The 12,832-nt window shown below is 52.6% G+C and overlaps 1 protein-coding gene across 1 annotated transcript in view; it reads right to left on the bottom strand.

Moving 5' to 3' along the window:
* Crispld2 (cysteine rich secretory protein LCCL domain containing 2) overlaps window positions 1-12,832 on the bottom strand; it is a 57,971-nt gene that overhangs the window by 25,202 nt on the left and 19,937 nt on the right. Inside the window, exons 3-8 of the mRNA XM_034522946.2 lie at window positions 12,480-12,598; window positions 10,596-10,728; window positions 10,131-10,246; window positions 7,260-7,360; window positions 2,565-2,708; window positions 850-910 (exon numbers count right to left, since the gene is read on the bottom strand). Coding sequence (XP_034378837.1) covers window positions 850-910; window positions 2,565-2,708; window positions 7,260-7,360; window positions 10,131-10,246; window positions 10,596-10,728; window positions 12,480-12,598 — 674 coding nt within the window. The remainder of the gene's footprint in view (window positions 1-849; window positions 911-2,564; window positions 2,709-7,259; window positions 7,361-10,130; window positions 10,247-10,595; window positions 10,729-12,479; window positions 12,599-12,832) is intronic.

Below are 12,832 nucleotides of genomic sequence, written 5' to 3'. Positions count from 1 at the left end.
GACAGTGCCAGTGTCTGAGTGTCCCTGGGGAGGCCTTGAGTGGCACAACCCCCCCCCCCAGATGAGGGTCTCTCCCCTCAGGGAGCAGGGCTCATGTTCTGCTTAGAGAGGGAATCCCGTTAAATCCGCAGAGACCTCAGGCTGTGGGCTAAACTTCAGAAGCCAGCCCCAAGAACAGGACTCACACCAATGGGTTGGTTGGCCACAGACTGGAGTGAAAGCTGGTTCATCAGCACCCATCAGGGGTGAGATACACTGGTTAATACAAGAGGAGCTTTCAGGGGTGTCACTCCCATGATGTAATCCAAGGGGGCCTTGCAGGTTGTAACACTCTCTGGACCAGAGACAAAGCACTTGGCAGGGACATGTGCCGGGCAGTTATTTTAGGATACACTGGCCAGTGCCTAGGGACAGTCTTGGTTGTCCCCACTGGCATGTGGTAGAGATCAAGACCTGGGAGGTTGCTCAACATCCCATAATATATGGGTGTCCCCCACCTCAATGTTTCATGTACTCCAGGAGTGAAAGGTGAGAAACTCGGGTGACATGTGACAGAGGTGGATCATTCATTAGCCAAGCGCTCAAGGGGAGGCAGTGGTCAGGGGTGACAATGGATGTCACGGTCAGGGGTGACAGTTAGGGGGACAGAAGAGTGTCATGGCAATCTAATTAGCACATGGCACACATGGAAGCTTCTAGCTCGATCTGGTGTACATTGTGCTAATTGTATGAGTGCCACTGTCCCCCATGTTTCCAGGAGGCTCAGAGTAGGAAGCAAGGCTCTAGCAGATCATGTGACTGACATGTCTCTCAGGAGGGCCCCAAGGGCAGCTCCCGCTGGGCCCTCACCTGTTACACGTTGATCCCTTGCACGAGTCCTTCATCTTGGTGTCACAGTGGACCACTTGGGCTAGGAGAGACACAGACATGGGACTATGAGACCAGGAGAGTTAGAAGACCCCTCCTCCATTCCCAGGGACATTCTGGAACGTTCTGGAATCCATGCTACAAGAGCAAATATAGCAGCTCCTAGCTATGGCTCGAACATTTTCCTTCTTTTTGTTTGTTTTTTGATACAAAGTTTCTCTGTGTAGCCCTGGCTGTCCAGGAACTTACTCTGTAGACCAGGATGTCCTGGAAATCAGAGATCTGCCTGCCTCTGCCTCCCAAAGGCTGGGATTAAAGTCATGAGTCACCACCGCCCAGCTTCTAGTCATTTTAAAGATATGTTTTTCACTACTAGCCCAAGCTGGACTCACTTGAAATCCTCCTGCCTCAGCCTTCAGAACGCTGGGATGACAGACCTCCATCACTATGCCCAGCTCCAGACTTACCACTTTAGACAGAGGCGGTTGTGGCATTGCAGAAGTTATTTTCTGCTGGTAGCAAACCACCCTCAAGCAAGGCAGACAGGGGCCAGTGCCCACCACAAAAGGTTCTTGTGAGCATTACATTAAAAAACCATATGACCATGAATGACACACCTTCACTACCCACAGCCCCACTTGGGTCTGGGAAGGTAAGGCTTACAAAGGGGTGGGTTGTACAGGGGACACCGCTTGTGGTAGGCTAACTACACACAGGGTTGGGATGTATACAAGGGCTAGATGTGAGGGGGGCAAATATATAGGCAGCGGGGTTTGCAAGAGTCCTCATTCCAGCCTGGACACAGGAATCCTGGCTATTCTGACCCACACTGTGTCTCTCCCAACCAACATGAGTTTTTCCAACCATTTCCACAGCCTTCTGCTTTATAAGGACTTCTCGGGGACTTGGGAGCAGTGTTGCTTAAGAAAAAACAAAACAAAACAAAACAAAACAAAACAAAACAAAACAAAATAACCAAGGGGCCGCCGTACAGATGACCCAGTGGTTACGAGCACCCTGCCATCTTTGCAGTCAGGCTGTCACAGCTATGGTTACCCTTCTTGTATGGATGAGCAAATGAAGCCTTACAGAGTGGAGGAAGGGGCGGATCTGAGAGAGACAGAACCTGGGAAAGGATGTGTGGACCATCGCAGAACCAGCCTAGATGTGATGTGCTCTGATTTCTGAGTGGGTAGTATATCCCAGAGAAACCCAGCTTCCTCCCAGAGTCCCTTCGAAAGTCTCAGGGAAATCTAACATTAAAATAGCTGCCTTGAGGGCAGGGGAGTGTAGCTCAGTGGGCATAGCACTTGGCTAGCCTGCAGGAAGCCCTGGGTTCTGTCATAAGTGCCACATTAAACTAGGTTCACTGGATGCAAGGATGAGGAGTTCAAGGTCATCCTTGGCTACATAGTGAGTTCAAGAGTCTGGCCATAGCAGTCTGGGTGCCTGAGACTCTACAGTTAAACAAACAAACAAACAGCAAACAAACTTGGAGAAAAGAGCCAGCCCAGCATCCTCCTGTAAGACTTATTTCTGTGACTTAAAAGCATCATTTTCAAAAAAGACTTGGGGTTGCACCCAGCCAGCTCCGCCCACCTTCTCCCTATTGCCAGGTACCCAGCTCCCCTTCTCCATCAGCACCTATCAAGGATGGCTTGGGGCAAGCACCCCAGAGACTGGAGACACCGACTCACTCATGAAGTTGACAGCTGGGGTCTTCTTGGTCTTTGAGGGTCTGACCACCCTGGGCTGAACCCAGACATGGGTTTCCTCGAGAGCAGGGGGCGATTCCACTTCATTTATCTCATCCACCTCTGGTTTCTGATTGTAAGGCTCTTCTGTTGGTGGTAAGGGAGAAAGAGAACATGTTGGATTCAACCAAAATGCCCTTCGGTTTTGTTTTGTTTGTAAGACAGGATCATACTGTATAGACCAGGCTAGCCTCAAACTCTGAGATCCACTTGCCTCTGCCTCTCACCTTCTAGAGAGAACCTTAGCCACTAGATCCATCCCTAAAATCCTCTTCGGAAAAAGCACCTCACAGGCTGAACTCCTTTGCAATTTGGCTTCACAAAGAGTCATTTCATCTGTAGAGAGGAGGTTATGCTGGGGACAGGCCTGCCCAGGTGGAATTCTACCAGCCCTGAAGATGGTCTGCTCATGTCCATATTTACTCTGGACCTCAGAGAAGCAGCCCTGCGTGGGGGTGGGGTGCAGCAGCCACACCCGGATGTCAGAGTGTTCACTTGTCCCACCTCCTCTTCTGCACAACCCTCTGACCCCGTCCCTACCTATAGCCCCAGATTTGGAGCTCTCTCAGAGGTCCCTCTGTTTCTTAGATTTGTTTGGGCACAGTCACAAAGACTCTATGCCCTACTTCTAACCCTAGTGACAGGGACCCTTCGCCTGGCTCAAGCCATGGCTCAGCCATGGTGATTTGCTGTCTTGACCCTGGACTAGGCTGGGCACAGTGGCTAGTGCCTATAATCTCGGTGCGCAGGAGGCTGAAGCAGAAGGATTGCTTCAAGTTCAAGGCCAGCCTGGCTATACCGTGAGTATCTAGGCTACATAAGAAGACCTTATGCCCCAGTTGGCTTTCCATTGATGTGATAACCACCAGGACCAAGAGTAGAAGGAAAAGGTTTACTTGGCTTACAGGGTACAGTTCAGCAAAGAAGTCAAAGCAGGAACCTAGAGGCAGGAACTGAGGCAGACGCCATGGAGGAACACTGCTTACAGCCTTGCTCTCCATGCTTGCTCAGCCTGCTTATACAACCCAAGACCACCTGTCCAGCGGTGGCACCACCCACAGTAGGCTGGGCCCCCCCATATCAATCTTTAGTCCAAAACAATGCCCCCACAGATGTGCCTCCTGGCCAGGCTGATGGAGGCGGCAATACTAGATTGTATCAAGATGACAAAACAAAACAAAAGACCCTAACCACTACACACTCTCTCTCAACTTAAAAGCAGGGCATATCACACAGACCTGTAATTTTCACACTCCAGAGGCCGAGGCAGGAGGATTGTCAGCTCAAGGACAGCCTGGACTACATAGCAAGATTCAGTTTCAAAACGTATTAGACCTGGGACATTGAACTCTCCAAAACCCCAGCTCTGTGGTTTCAAAGACTGCAGCTTAGTTGGCCGAAACCCCTCAGTCATTTTCCACCCAAGGGCATCCTGTACCCACCCCCAACCCCTGTTTTAAAGCATTTCAGTTCATGGGCAGAACTGTTAGTGAGGTTCTAGCCTCGGCTCAGTAATCTCCACTCCCATTCAGGACAACGGAAGTGGCTCCATCCGCAAGTGGACTGCCGGGACACCAAACTGACCCACCAACAAAGCAGAGTCTGAGGGTGGGCTGGCCTCCCTGAGTCACCTTACCTATGGTGAGCCCCCACGCAGTACCACTGAGGACCACAGCTCTCCACAAGTCTGTATGACAGAGCCAGGAAGTGTCCTTCCACATACCTCAGAGGAGAAAGCCCAGAGACTCCCTGATGTCCAGTAAACCTGGACACACCTCCCTCGCTGACCCTTTGAAGCTCAGCCCACCCACTTTGGCCTTGCTTATTAACATTCCCACAAGCCAATGAAGGGGGGTGAGTGCCCCCCAGGCTGGCAGTCTGCTTCTTAGGAAAATGTTGTCTCCGATGCCAGAGTCAGACGGTTGTCGGTGGATGAGTTTGGGCCAAGGCTATTTCAAGAAGGAAAAATGAAGCACCCCCAGGCCTGTCTGATTCCACAGAGGCCCCTCATCCCCAAGGGCTGTCTTTATAGAGCAGCAGCCTGGGTTTTCATGACCCTGCCAGCAGGACAGGTGAGGCGCCCCTGTCTTTCTAGGCGAGCACTGGGCAGTGAGTGAGGAATGACTTATCCCAGGCTAGCCCTGGCCTGAGAGAAGAAAGGACAGGGAAGGCAGAGATGAAAGATCACACATCTGGCTGGCTGTAATTTCATCTTTGCTTCCAGGATCCCCAGCTTCATGGCCCACCATATCCCCAATACCCCATACATGGGAGAAGCTCACCAAAATCCAAAGTGAACTTAGCGATTCAAACCCCACCACCTGAGAGCCAAGGAAAAAGAATGCCCATCAGCAAGGTCTAAGGTTCCCAAGGCTGGAATTCACAAAGAATAGTAGCACCAGCTCTGGGCTGAGTCTCCACAGAGCCCCTGGGTTGCACAGGCAGCCGCAAGGCCCGTCTGATCAATGCAGGCATTCACAGGCCCCTCACTGATGGCCGGCAGGGCTGTCTGGGCATAGTCTGGGTTTCTTCCACTAGCTTTAAGACCTGATGGCTTAAAAGCCCAGCTTTCCCTGAGCCAAATCTGGTTTGGAAGGGTCTGAGGGGGCTCGATCTTCCAGAACAAGGGTGAGCAGTCCCAGTCCCTAGTCCCACACATAAAAGTGGAAAGCTGAAAATCATGCACCCAATCCCTTCCATGGGATACCATAGGGATGTGTGACCCAAAGGGACTTGGGCACTCCCTGGTGACCATTCCTGCATAGACGAGGCTCTGCTTACTCCCAAGATATTCAACCCACAGTATACTCTGGGTCCCCCCAGCTCTGTGGTGACAACTGAGCCTTCAGGCCCTCTCACAACTCATCTTTCAGCTAGAAGAGACATGGCAACTGCTTCCCACCAGAAGACGCTGAAGCTCAGAGAGGTGAAGGGATGTAAAGGACCCGTCTAAGCTCACAGAGCTGGGATGTAGCTGGACAAGGAGCTGGGTTCCTCCCTAGCCTGTTATTCCCTCACAGAGAGGTACCGGAGAGAAGGAAACTTCTATCTTTATCCTTAAATCCCGTGTCCCCATTATAGGTCACGGCCTTAAGGGTGCCACAGCACACCCTTATTTAGTGGCTTATGTAGATAAGCCGAGTTAGGGGAGGTTTTCTGCATGGCTAGCTGAGGAAACCACAGTGCCTGCCAAACAGAGTTGGGTGTTTTCCATCACAAATAAAGGAATAAGCCCATGGGCACCGTGGGACGGGTAAGCCAGTGTCTGGGGCCTCTGTGTGCTCTGGCTGCTTGAAAGAGCCCTCTGTGGTGGTGAGGGTCTCTATTCACTGGCATGCAGAACGCACCTGCACGCACGCACGCACACACACACACACACACACACACACACACACACACACACACACACACCAGTTCTCATGCCCTGGGGTGCACCAGCAGCTGTAATAACAGGACAACCAGGTACTCGAGGAGTCTGGGGGGTCACGGGAACACGATAGCAGGTGCATGTCTGTCTGCCATCCAGAGACTTCCTGAAGGCGGAGATAAGACTTGTCTCCAGGGAAGAGCTGTAGCAGGGACTTGGCACAAGGCAGTTCGTGGGATAGACTGTGAACAGGGTCTAAATTGTTCCTGCAACCATCCCAGACCTCTGGTGGCACCCTTCACCTAGCTGGAGTAGCAGAGGGTCTACTGTGAACCATGACCTCTGTTGTTCCCTGTCCCAGGGTCCAACACACTGATCCATGCCCATCTCAGGGACAGTACAGGCAAGAGCGTCACTACCGAATGAGTGAGCACCCTCCCCTGCAGCAGAGCCTGCTCCCTACCCTGTCAGCCCAGGCTAGCTACTAGAACGACACAGAATAGAAATCTCAACCACAGACATCTGCTCAGCTGGCGATCTCAACCCCTCTTCTGAGACCAAATGTCTGAGAGCCAGAGCTATCCCAGAGTGTAAAGAACGTGGTAAGCTTGGGAACATGTCGTGTTTACGGTGAGAAGAGAAATGGATGCTTTCTAAGCAGGCCAGTGTGAGCCAACCGAGCCATGCTTGTAGGTTCCCCTGGAGACAGAAAGCAGCCTGTCCCCCAGCTGCCCCAGCCCCCAGGCAGTCACTCTCAAGAGGAAAAGAGAGCCGTGTTCAGGACAAGGTACCAGTGCCTGTGGCTGATTGGCGACCATTTGCTTTGAGTTTCACGTTTGATCACCTCGATTCTTCCTGCAGGTTTTGTTCGGGGAGTGAAACAGTCTTACTAAGTAGCCCACGCTAATCTCAGATTCATGGCAATCCTCCTGCCTCAACCACCCGGGTGCTGGGATGACAGGTGTGAGCTACCACTTCTGACTTAACAGCCATCTGTTTTTAGCAGACTGCACGTGCTAAGGAAGGTGGGGGGAGGGGTTCAGGTCAAGCCCATGTCCACTGTCCACTGGGACCAGGCCAAGGAGCTGCCTGTGAGGGGCATCTTAGAACAGTGGTATCTTCAGGTGGCAGGCGCTAAGTGCTGAGGATAGAGGGGGCAGGAGGGGCTGCAGGGGTGAGTCTGGATCTGACCTCACTTCTACCTCAGCCGTCACAAGCTGTGGCTCAGAGGCCAGAAGCCACACCAGAGATGTGACCCTCCCACCACCTACCTCGGTAGCACAGGTTGTTCTGGCATCTACCTCCATAGCTGGATGGACACTGGGAGCAGGGACGGCCATGCTTGTAGGGGGCCTCGCCGATCCAGTTTCCCCTGGACACAGAACAGAAACACCATGAAGCAGGTCATCCTTTAGGCCCAGGAGTCCACCAGGGGACCCAAAACAGAGTCCCTGACAGGTCTGGGTAAGGAAAAGGCAGCTGCCTGGCCTCCCGCTCAGTCAGCCAGGGGGGCTGTGGGCTGTGATGACAGCCTGTAGCTGAGCACTGTGTAAGGAATGACTCCCTGGATGACATATCCAGACCCATCTATGTGACCTCAGCCAGTGTCCCCACACCAGAGGTTTGGCTCATTATTCATTTAGTGGGCAGTCAAGTGGACAACCCTCTGTCAACGGTCTTGATAGTATCAATAAAGCAAAGAGGCCCTCCAGGGTGGCCTGTGGTGGCTTTCTAGAGAGGCAGGAGCTCCTGCTAGAGCCAACAAGATGCTCACAGATACCTCTGTGTACCCCGTGGCTCACTCCAATGGCCAGAGAGTGGTGATGACCCTGAGCCAGGGAGGGAGGTGGCCCGTGTTGGGGGAGGGGTCTCGCTTCCCCCTCTGCCCTATCACAGAACACCCTCCTCTCTATGGGCCCACCTGGACAGTTAGAACAATCTCTGGACATGGCTGTGGACCCTACAGTTCTAAGCCCTCAAGTATTTGGGCTGGGGACGCATAGTGGTGGGCACTGAGGTGAACTTCAGTGGGACATCAGGCATAGACCGAAATGCCCCAGCTGTTCATGGGAAAGTGTGGTGGTCTCCTTGCCCACAGGGGCTTTGTCCTGTTCCCCAAGCCCAGTTCTCCTCAGGACACTGGACTCTGTTTCTTTAAAGATAGGCCACACCTCCAGGTTTCCAGGCCCATAAGGGTAGAGACCAGTGTTCACTGAGCTGGCTGGCCTTTCTAGCTGGACAGCAGATGTCTAGGCTCCCACCCCTTGGACTAGTCCACCAGTGGCACTGCCTGCACACATGAGGCCATAGGGTCAAGAGCCAGGCACATCTTGCTCCATTCCCAGCCTCTTGTGCATCGTCCCCTCCCTAGTTCCATGATAGTGTCCTGAGGGGCTAAGAGCCCGGGAAGCCTCTTGAAGGGAAAGGCCACGGGAAGTGTGGAATATTATACAGCAGTCAAAAGTAACTAGCAAACAAACTGACCACAGATGGGTTAATGCAATTGAGAGCATGGAGCCCTGCTCCAACAGGACCAGAACCCTCATGAGAGGAGTCCCACACGAATGCTTAGTTTCTCATATCTCCCATAGCTGTGTGGGCACACAGGAGGGAGATGGGTGACTGCAAGCCAGGGGACATTTCCCTAGAATCAATGCCTCTGGACCTTCATTCTAGATGTCTTCCCTCTCACACAGGATGTGAACAAGTGTCTGCCATTAGGCCCTAGCCTGGAGTGTTCACTATAGGTCCTAGGCTGGCTCAACAGAAGTTCTTGACAATGTGGTGCCTTTACCAAGAAAGGGGATCGAATAGCACCAGGGAAGGGGAAGGTTTTATTTCTGTTAAATCTTTTTTCATTTATTTACTTAATGTGTGGATGTGTGTGCACGTGAAACTTGGTCTCTTTTCCTGCTATATAAGTCCTGGGAATCGAACTCAGGTCATCAGATTTGGAGGCAAGCCCCTTTACCTGTTGAGCCCTCTCACTGGCCCCAAGAGTTAGGTTTCTGATTAGAGCTGCCAGCATTTTTTAAACATAAAGATTTAATTCCAACTTGTCTCCCACTTTGCACTTTCAGCTGAGCTAGAAATCACCTCAGAAGCAGAGCCTGCAGGAATATGGCCGCTCAGCAGCCATCCCAAAGCCACGCGCTATCCTTTCCCCACAGCCTTTTTCCCTCCCAACCCCACAGCTCCCCACCCTGCCCTTCTCCCCTCCTCTGACCTGTATTACTTTATTCCTCTTGTAAATAAGCATGTCAGAGAGTCCACCACAGGCCCATGCCCGTGCCGGGATGGCGGCCAGCATGGTTGTTCAAACCACAAGCTGCAAATGGGTAAGTAACTCTGTGCTCTGTACGTATCTGTGCAGTGAGCCATTGGGTGAATGATGCCCTGTGACTGGGGTGCTCTGTGAGGAGAGCAGCTACACTGGGCAGACCTGGTGTGGCCTGTTTAGGAAGGGAAAGAGACGCTGATAGACTCTGTCTGGTGGGAGGTCATGTGGGTCCTGGGACTCGAACTCAGGTCATCAGACTTGGAGGCAAGCCCCTTTACTTGCTGAGCCCTCTCACTGGCCCTAAGAGTTATGTTTTTGATTAGAGAACTCAACCTATATCTCCATTTCAGAGAAAATGGCACTGGTAATTCTCTCTCTCTCTCTCTCTCTCTCTCTCTCTCTCTCTCTCTCTCTCTCCTGCTCCTTTCCTCTCTTCCCACTCTCTCTCTCCTCAACCTCATTCTCCGCTCTGCTTCTCCCTCCTGTCAGACAACTGCTACTCTTGCTTGTACAAGCGGTCTTAGGAGATGACTCAGAAAACCAGTTGGAGCAATTGTGGTCCCCCTGTCTATGATTGGTCTAGCTCTGGCCAACAACATTTTGTGGGGAAATGCCAGAGGACACATCTCATTCCTACAGTTCTACTATGTTAAGTGGAATTGTATGTGAAGACACAGCACTGGAACTCAGCAGCCACCTTGGGGCCATGAGGACCCTAAGAAGGCCCAAGCCCCTGCCGCTTGCTCACCTAGAGGCGGCCATTTCTAGACTCTTTGTTAGTGAGGTAACTGAGACTTCACTCTTGAGACCAGTTTGAGCTCGTTCCCCCATGGCTTGTGTGACCGAGACTATGTAGTCTTACTTCGGAGAATAATTGCAGACGAGATACACGGCGTTCTCCCAGATGTCGCCCCAGACGTTCATGCTCCGACAGGTGTGCACAGCACAGCCAATCTTGTTGGTGGTGGCCCAGACCATCTGAAATGACAGTGCTGTGTTGTAGCTCAGGGGTGGGGTGCCCCAGGGAGACTCTATAGGGCACCGGAGAAGGGCAACCCACTGGGGAGTGTGTATGTCTTTTACAAACGAGCTATAGGCACACAACTGTGAAAAGCCTTCGCAATATAAAACTGTCATAGAAGTTTCCAGAGCCTATTCCAAGTCTCTCCTCCATAAAGCCATCTAAAGCAAACAGCAGGACCCAACCAGTGTGTTCGGAGACAAACCGAATTAAAGCAAAGGCCTCATGCACTCCCATATACCGCCCCCCCCCCGACCCCCAGGGCTGGGGCACAGGCTGAGTGGAGCCCAGCTTCCATAGCATTACCTGTGTGTAGTGGGTGCACATGGCCCCTGAACACCGCTCGGGGCACCACGGGTTGCACTCGTGGGGGTACGGGTAGGTGTAGTCCTTCACCTCGTCATACCATGACTGCACGTGGAACCCAGGAGAGCGGTACCTGTGGGGACAGATGTGGTGGGTGGCCAGGCTCCCTCTGCAGTGCCAGCATCTGCCTGAAACCACCCCATCCTGGGTGGCCTCCAAGCCTGCGTGCGTGCGTGCGTGCGTGCGTGCGTGCGTGCCTGTGTGTCGGAGACATTTACTTCTGATGCCTTAATTATGTATCCATTTTCACATACAACAGGTGAAATACAATCAACCCAAGAAGCCAAGGTTTCAGACACTGCAGCCAAGACCACTTCCATTCCAGATGTGAACTCTCGCAGGGCGGGGGAGGGGTGGCACACCCTTCGTCTCAGCCACTCTAGAAGGTTAACGCAGGGGGATGTCAAGTTCAAAGCCAGCCTGGGCTGCAGAGTGAATTGACTGGACAACTCAGTGAGAACTTGACTCAAGACAAAAAGTGAAAAGAGGGGTGGGATGAGGCTCGACAGGGGTATTTACACATGGGAGGTACCCCATACACACAGAGAAAGACAGACAGAGAGAGAGAGAGAGAGAGAGAGAGAGAGAGAGAGAGAGAGAGAGAGAGAGAGAGAATCAAATTAATCAGGGCTGAGAGAGGGGGAGACAGAGACAGAGACAGAAAGACGCAGAGAGAGAGATGCACACAGAGAAGGGGGCAGGAATCAATCAAGGCTGGGAGAGAAAGAATCAAATCAATCAGGACAGAGAGAGAGAGAGAGAGAGAGAGAGAGAGAGAGAGAGAATGAATATCAATTAAGGCCAAGCAGAGAGACAGAGGGACGAAGGGTAGACATATCTTACAGACATTAAATGGCTGAGAAGTGACACACAGCTCTTACACTGTGGTGGGACCATGGATCTGCAGCCATTGCCCCAGGATGGCCTTGAACTCTTGACTCCCCTGCCTCCCCATCCTAAGTGCTGGGGTTCCAGGTGTGAGCTGCTATGCACTCACTGTTCTGTTCTGTTTCAGTCGGGGAGAAAAATAAGAACTTGTCTGTGAACCCACGGCAAGTATAAACAGTGGTTCCTGGAGAATGATGTCTCAGGCAAAGTGACCCTTCGTGACAGCATTGTGGTCAGCCAGGCAGTTTGAGGTCTTGTAACAATTACCAGCTGGGACCAGCACCAGCAGCTGTGGTCAGCAAGTCCCAGGACACAGCCTCCCACCCTGGTCAGCCCCTCTAAGCACGTGTCACGAGGAGCTGGGGCAGAAGGGGGCCTGCTTGTCACTCCTAGGGACACTGTATACACCAGCATGCCTTAGGGGAGGATCCTACCCATCAAGAAGCGGACAGTCTGAGCCTCTGACCCCATCCCTGTCCCAGCATCCCTGGAGGATGGGCAGAGAGCCTCAGAATAGAACCAAGCACCAAACCCAAGCCATGGGGACAGAAAGGATGCATGTGGGTCTATTAAGAAAGGCGATCTTCACACAGGAATGCTATGCTTGCTACACACCATTATGCTAGAAGGAAGGGAACAGAAAGGGAAAAGGGAAGTCAGCCAGTGGGGGCAGTCTGGGCTGCAGTTGGAATTTTGTAAAAATGCATTGGTACCTAGCCAAGCAGTAGGCTGAGCTGAGCCTGTCAGAGCTTCAGGTTGCCCCATTAGGCGGTTTGTTTGTTTGTTGTGCTGGGAATCGAACCCAGAGACTCACACACCTATGTACTCTACCACCCGACACCTTGATGACACCCAGGAATGCCAAGCCCTCTGTGGCAGCAGCCAGCTGACACTCAAGTAGGGGACGCTGCAGCTCGGGGTGCCAGCTGCTCTTACCTGCCCCAGTGCACAGCCAGGTTCTGCCCGATGGACACCAGAAGGCTGGCAGGCCCATGCTCCCACAGACACTTCTGTGCCCACGCTGCTGCAGACCTCTCCAGCTCCTCATCCCAAGTCTGTAGGATAGAGAGATGGCAGCAGACAGTCAGGAGGACGAAGCAGAAATCCCAGCCCCGGGGACTGTCAGAGAGCAGGCTGTGCCTCTAACCTGGGAGAAGTCCCGGAGAATGTACAACGGGGGGATTGGGGGGGGGTGGGGTTGCCAAATGACAGAAGTCAGACACAGAGAGGTCAGGTGAGATCTTGGTCACTCACAGGCTATTCTTAGGGGGCAAGAGCCCACCCACAGC

Source organism: Arvicanthis niloticus, chromosome 18, assembly GCF_011762505.2.
Source record: "Arvicanthis niloticus isolate mArvNil1 chromosome 18, mArvNil1.pat.X, whole genome shotgun sequence".
Taxonomy (NCBI): domain Eukaryota; kingdom Metazoa; phylum Chordata; class Mammalia; order Rodentia; family Muridae; genus Arvicanthis; species Arvicanthis niloticus.
This window is presented reverse-complemented; position numbering and strand designations above follow the sequence as displayed.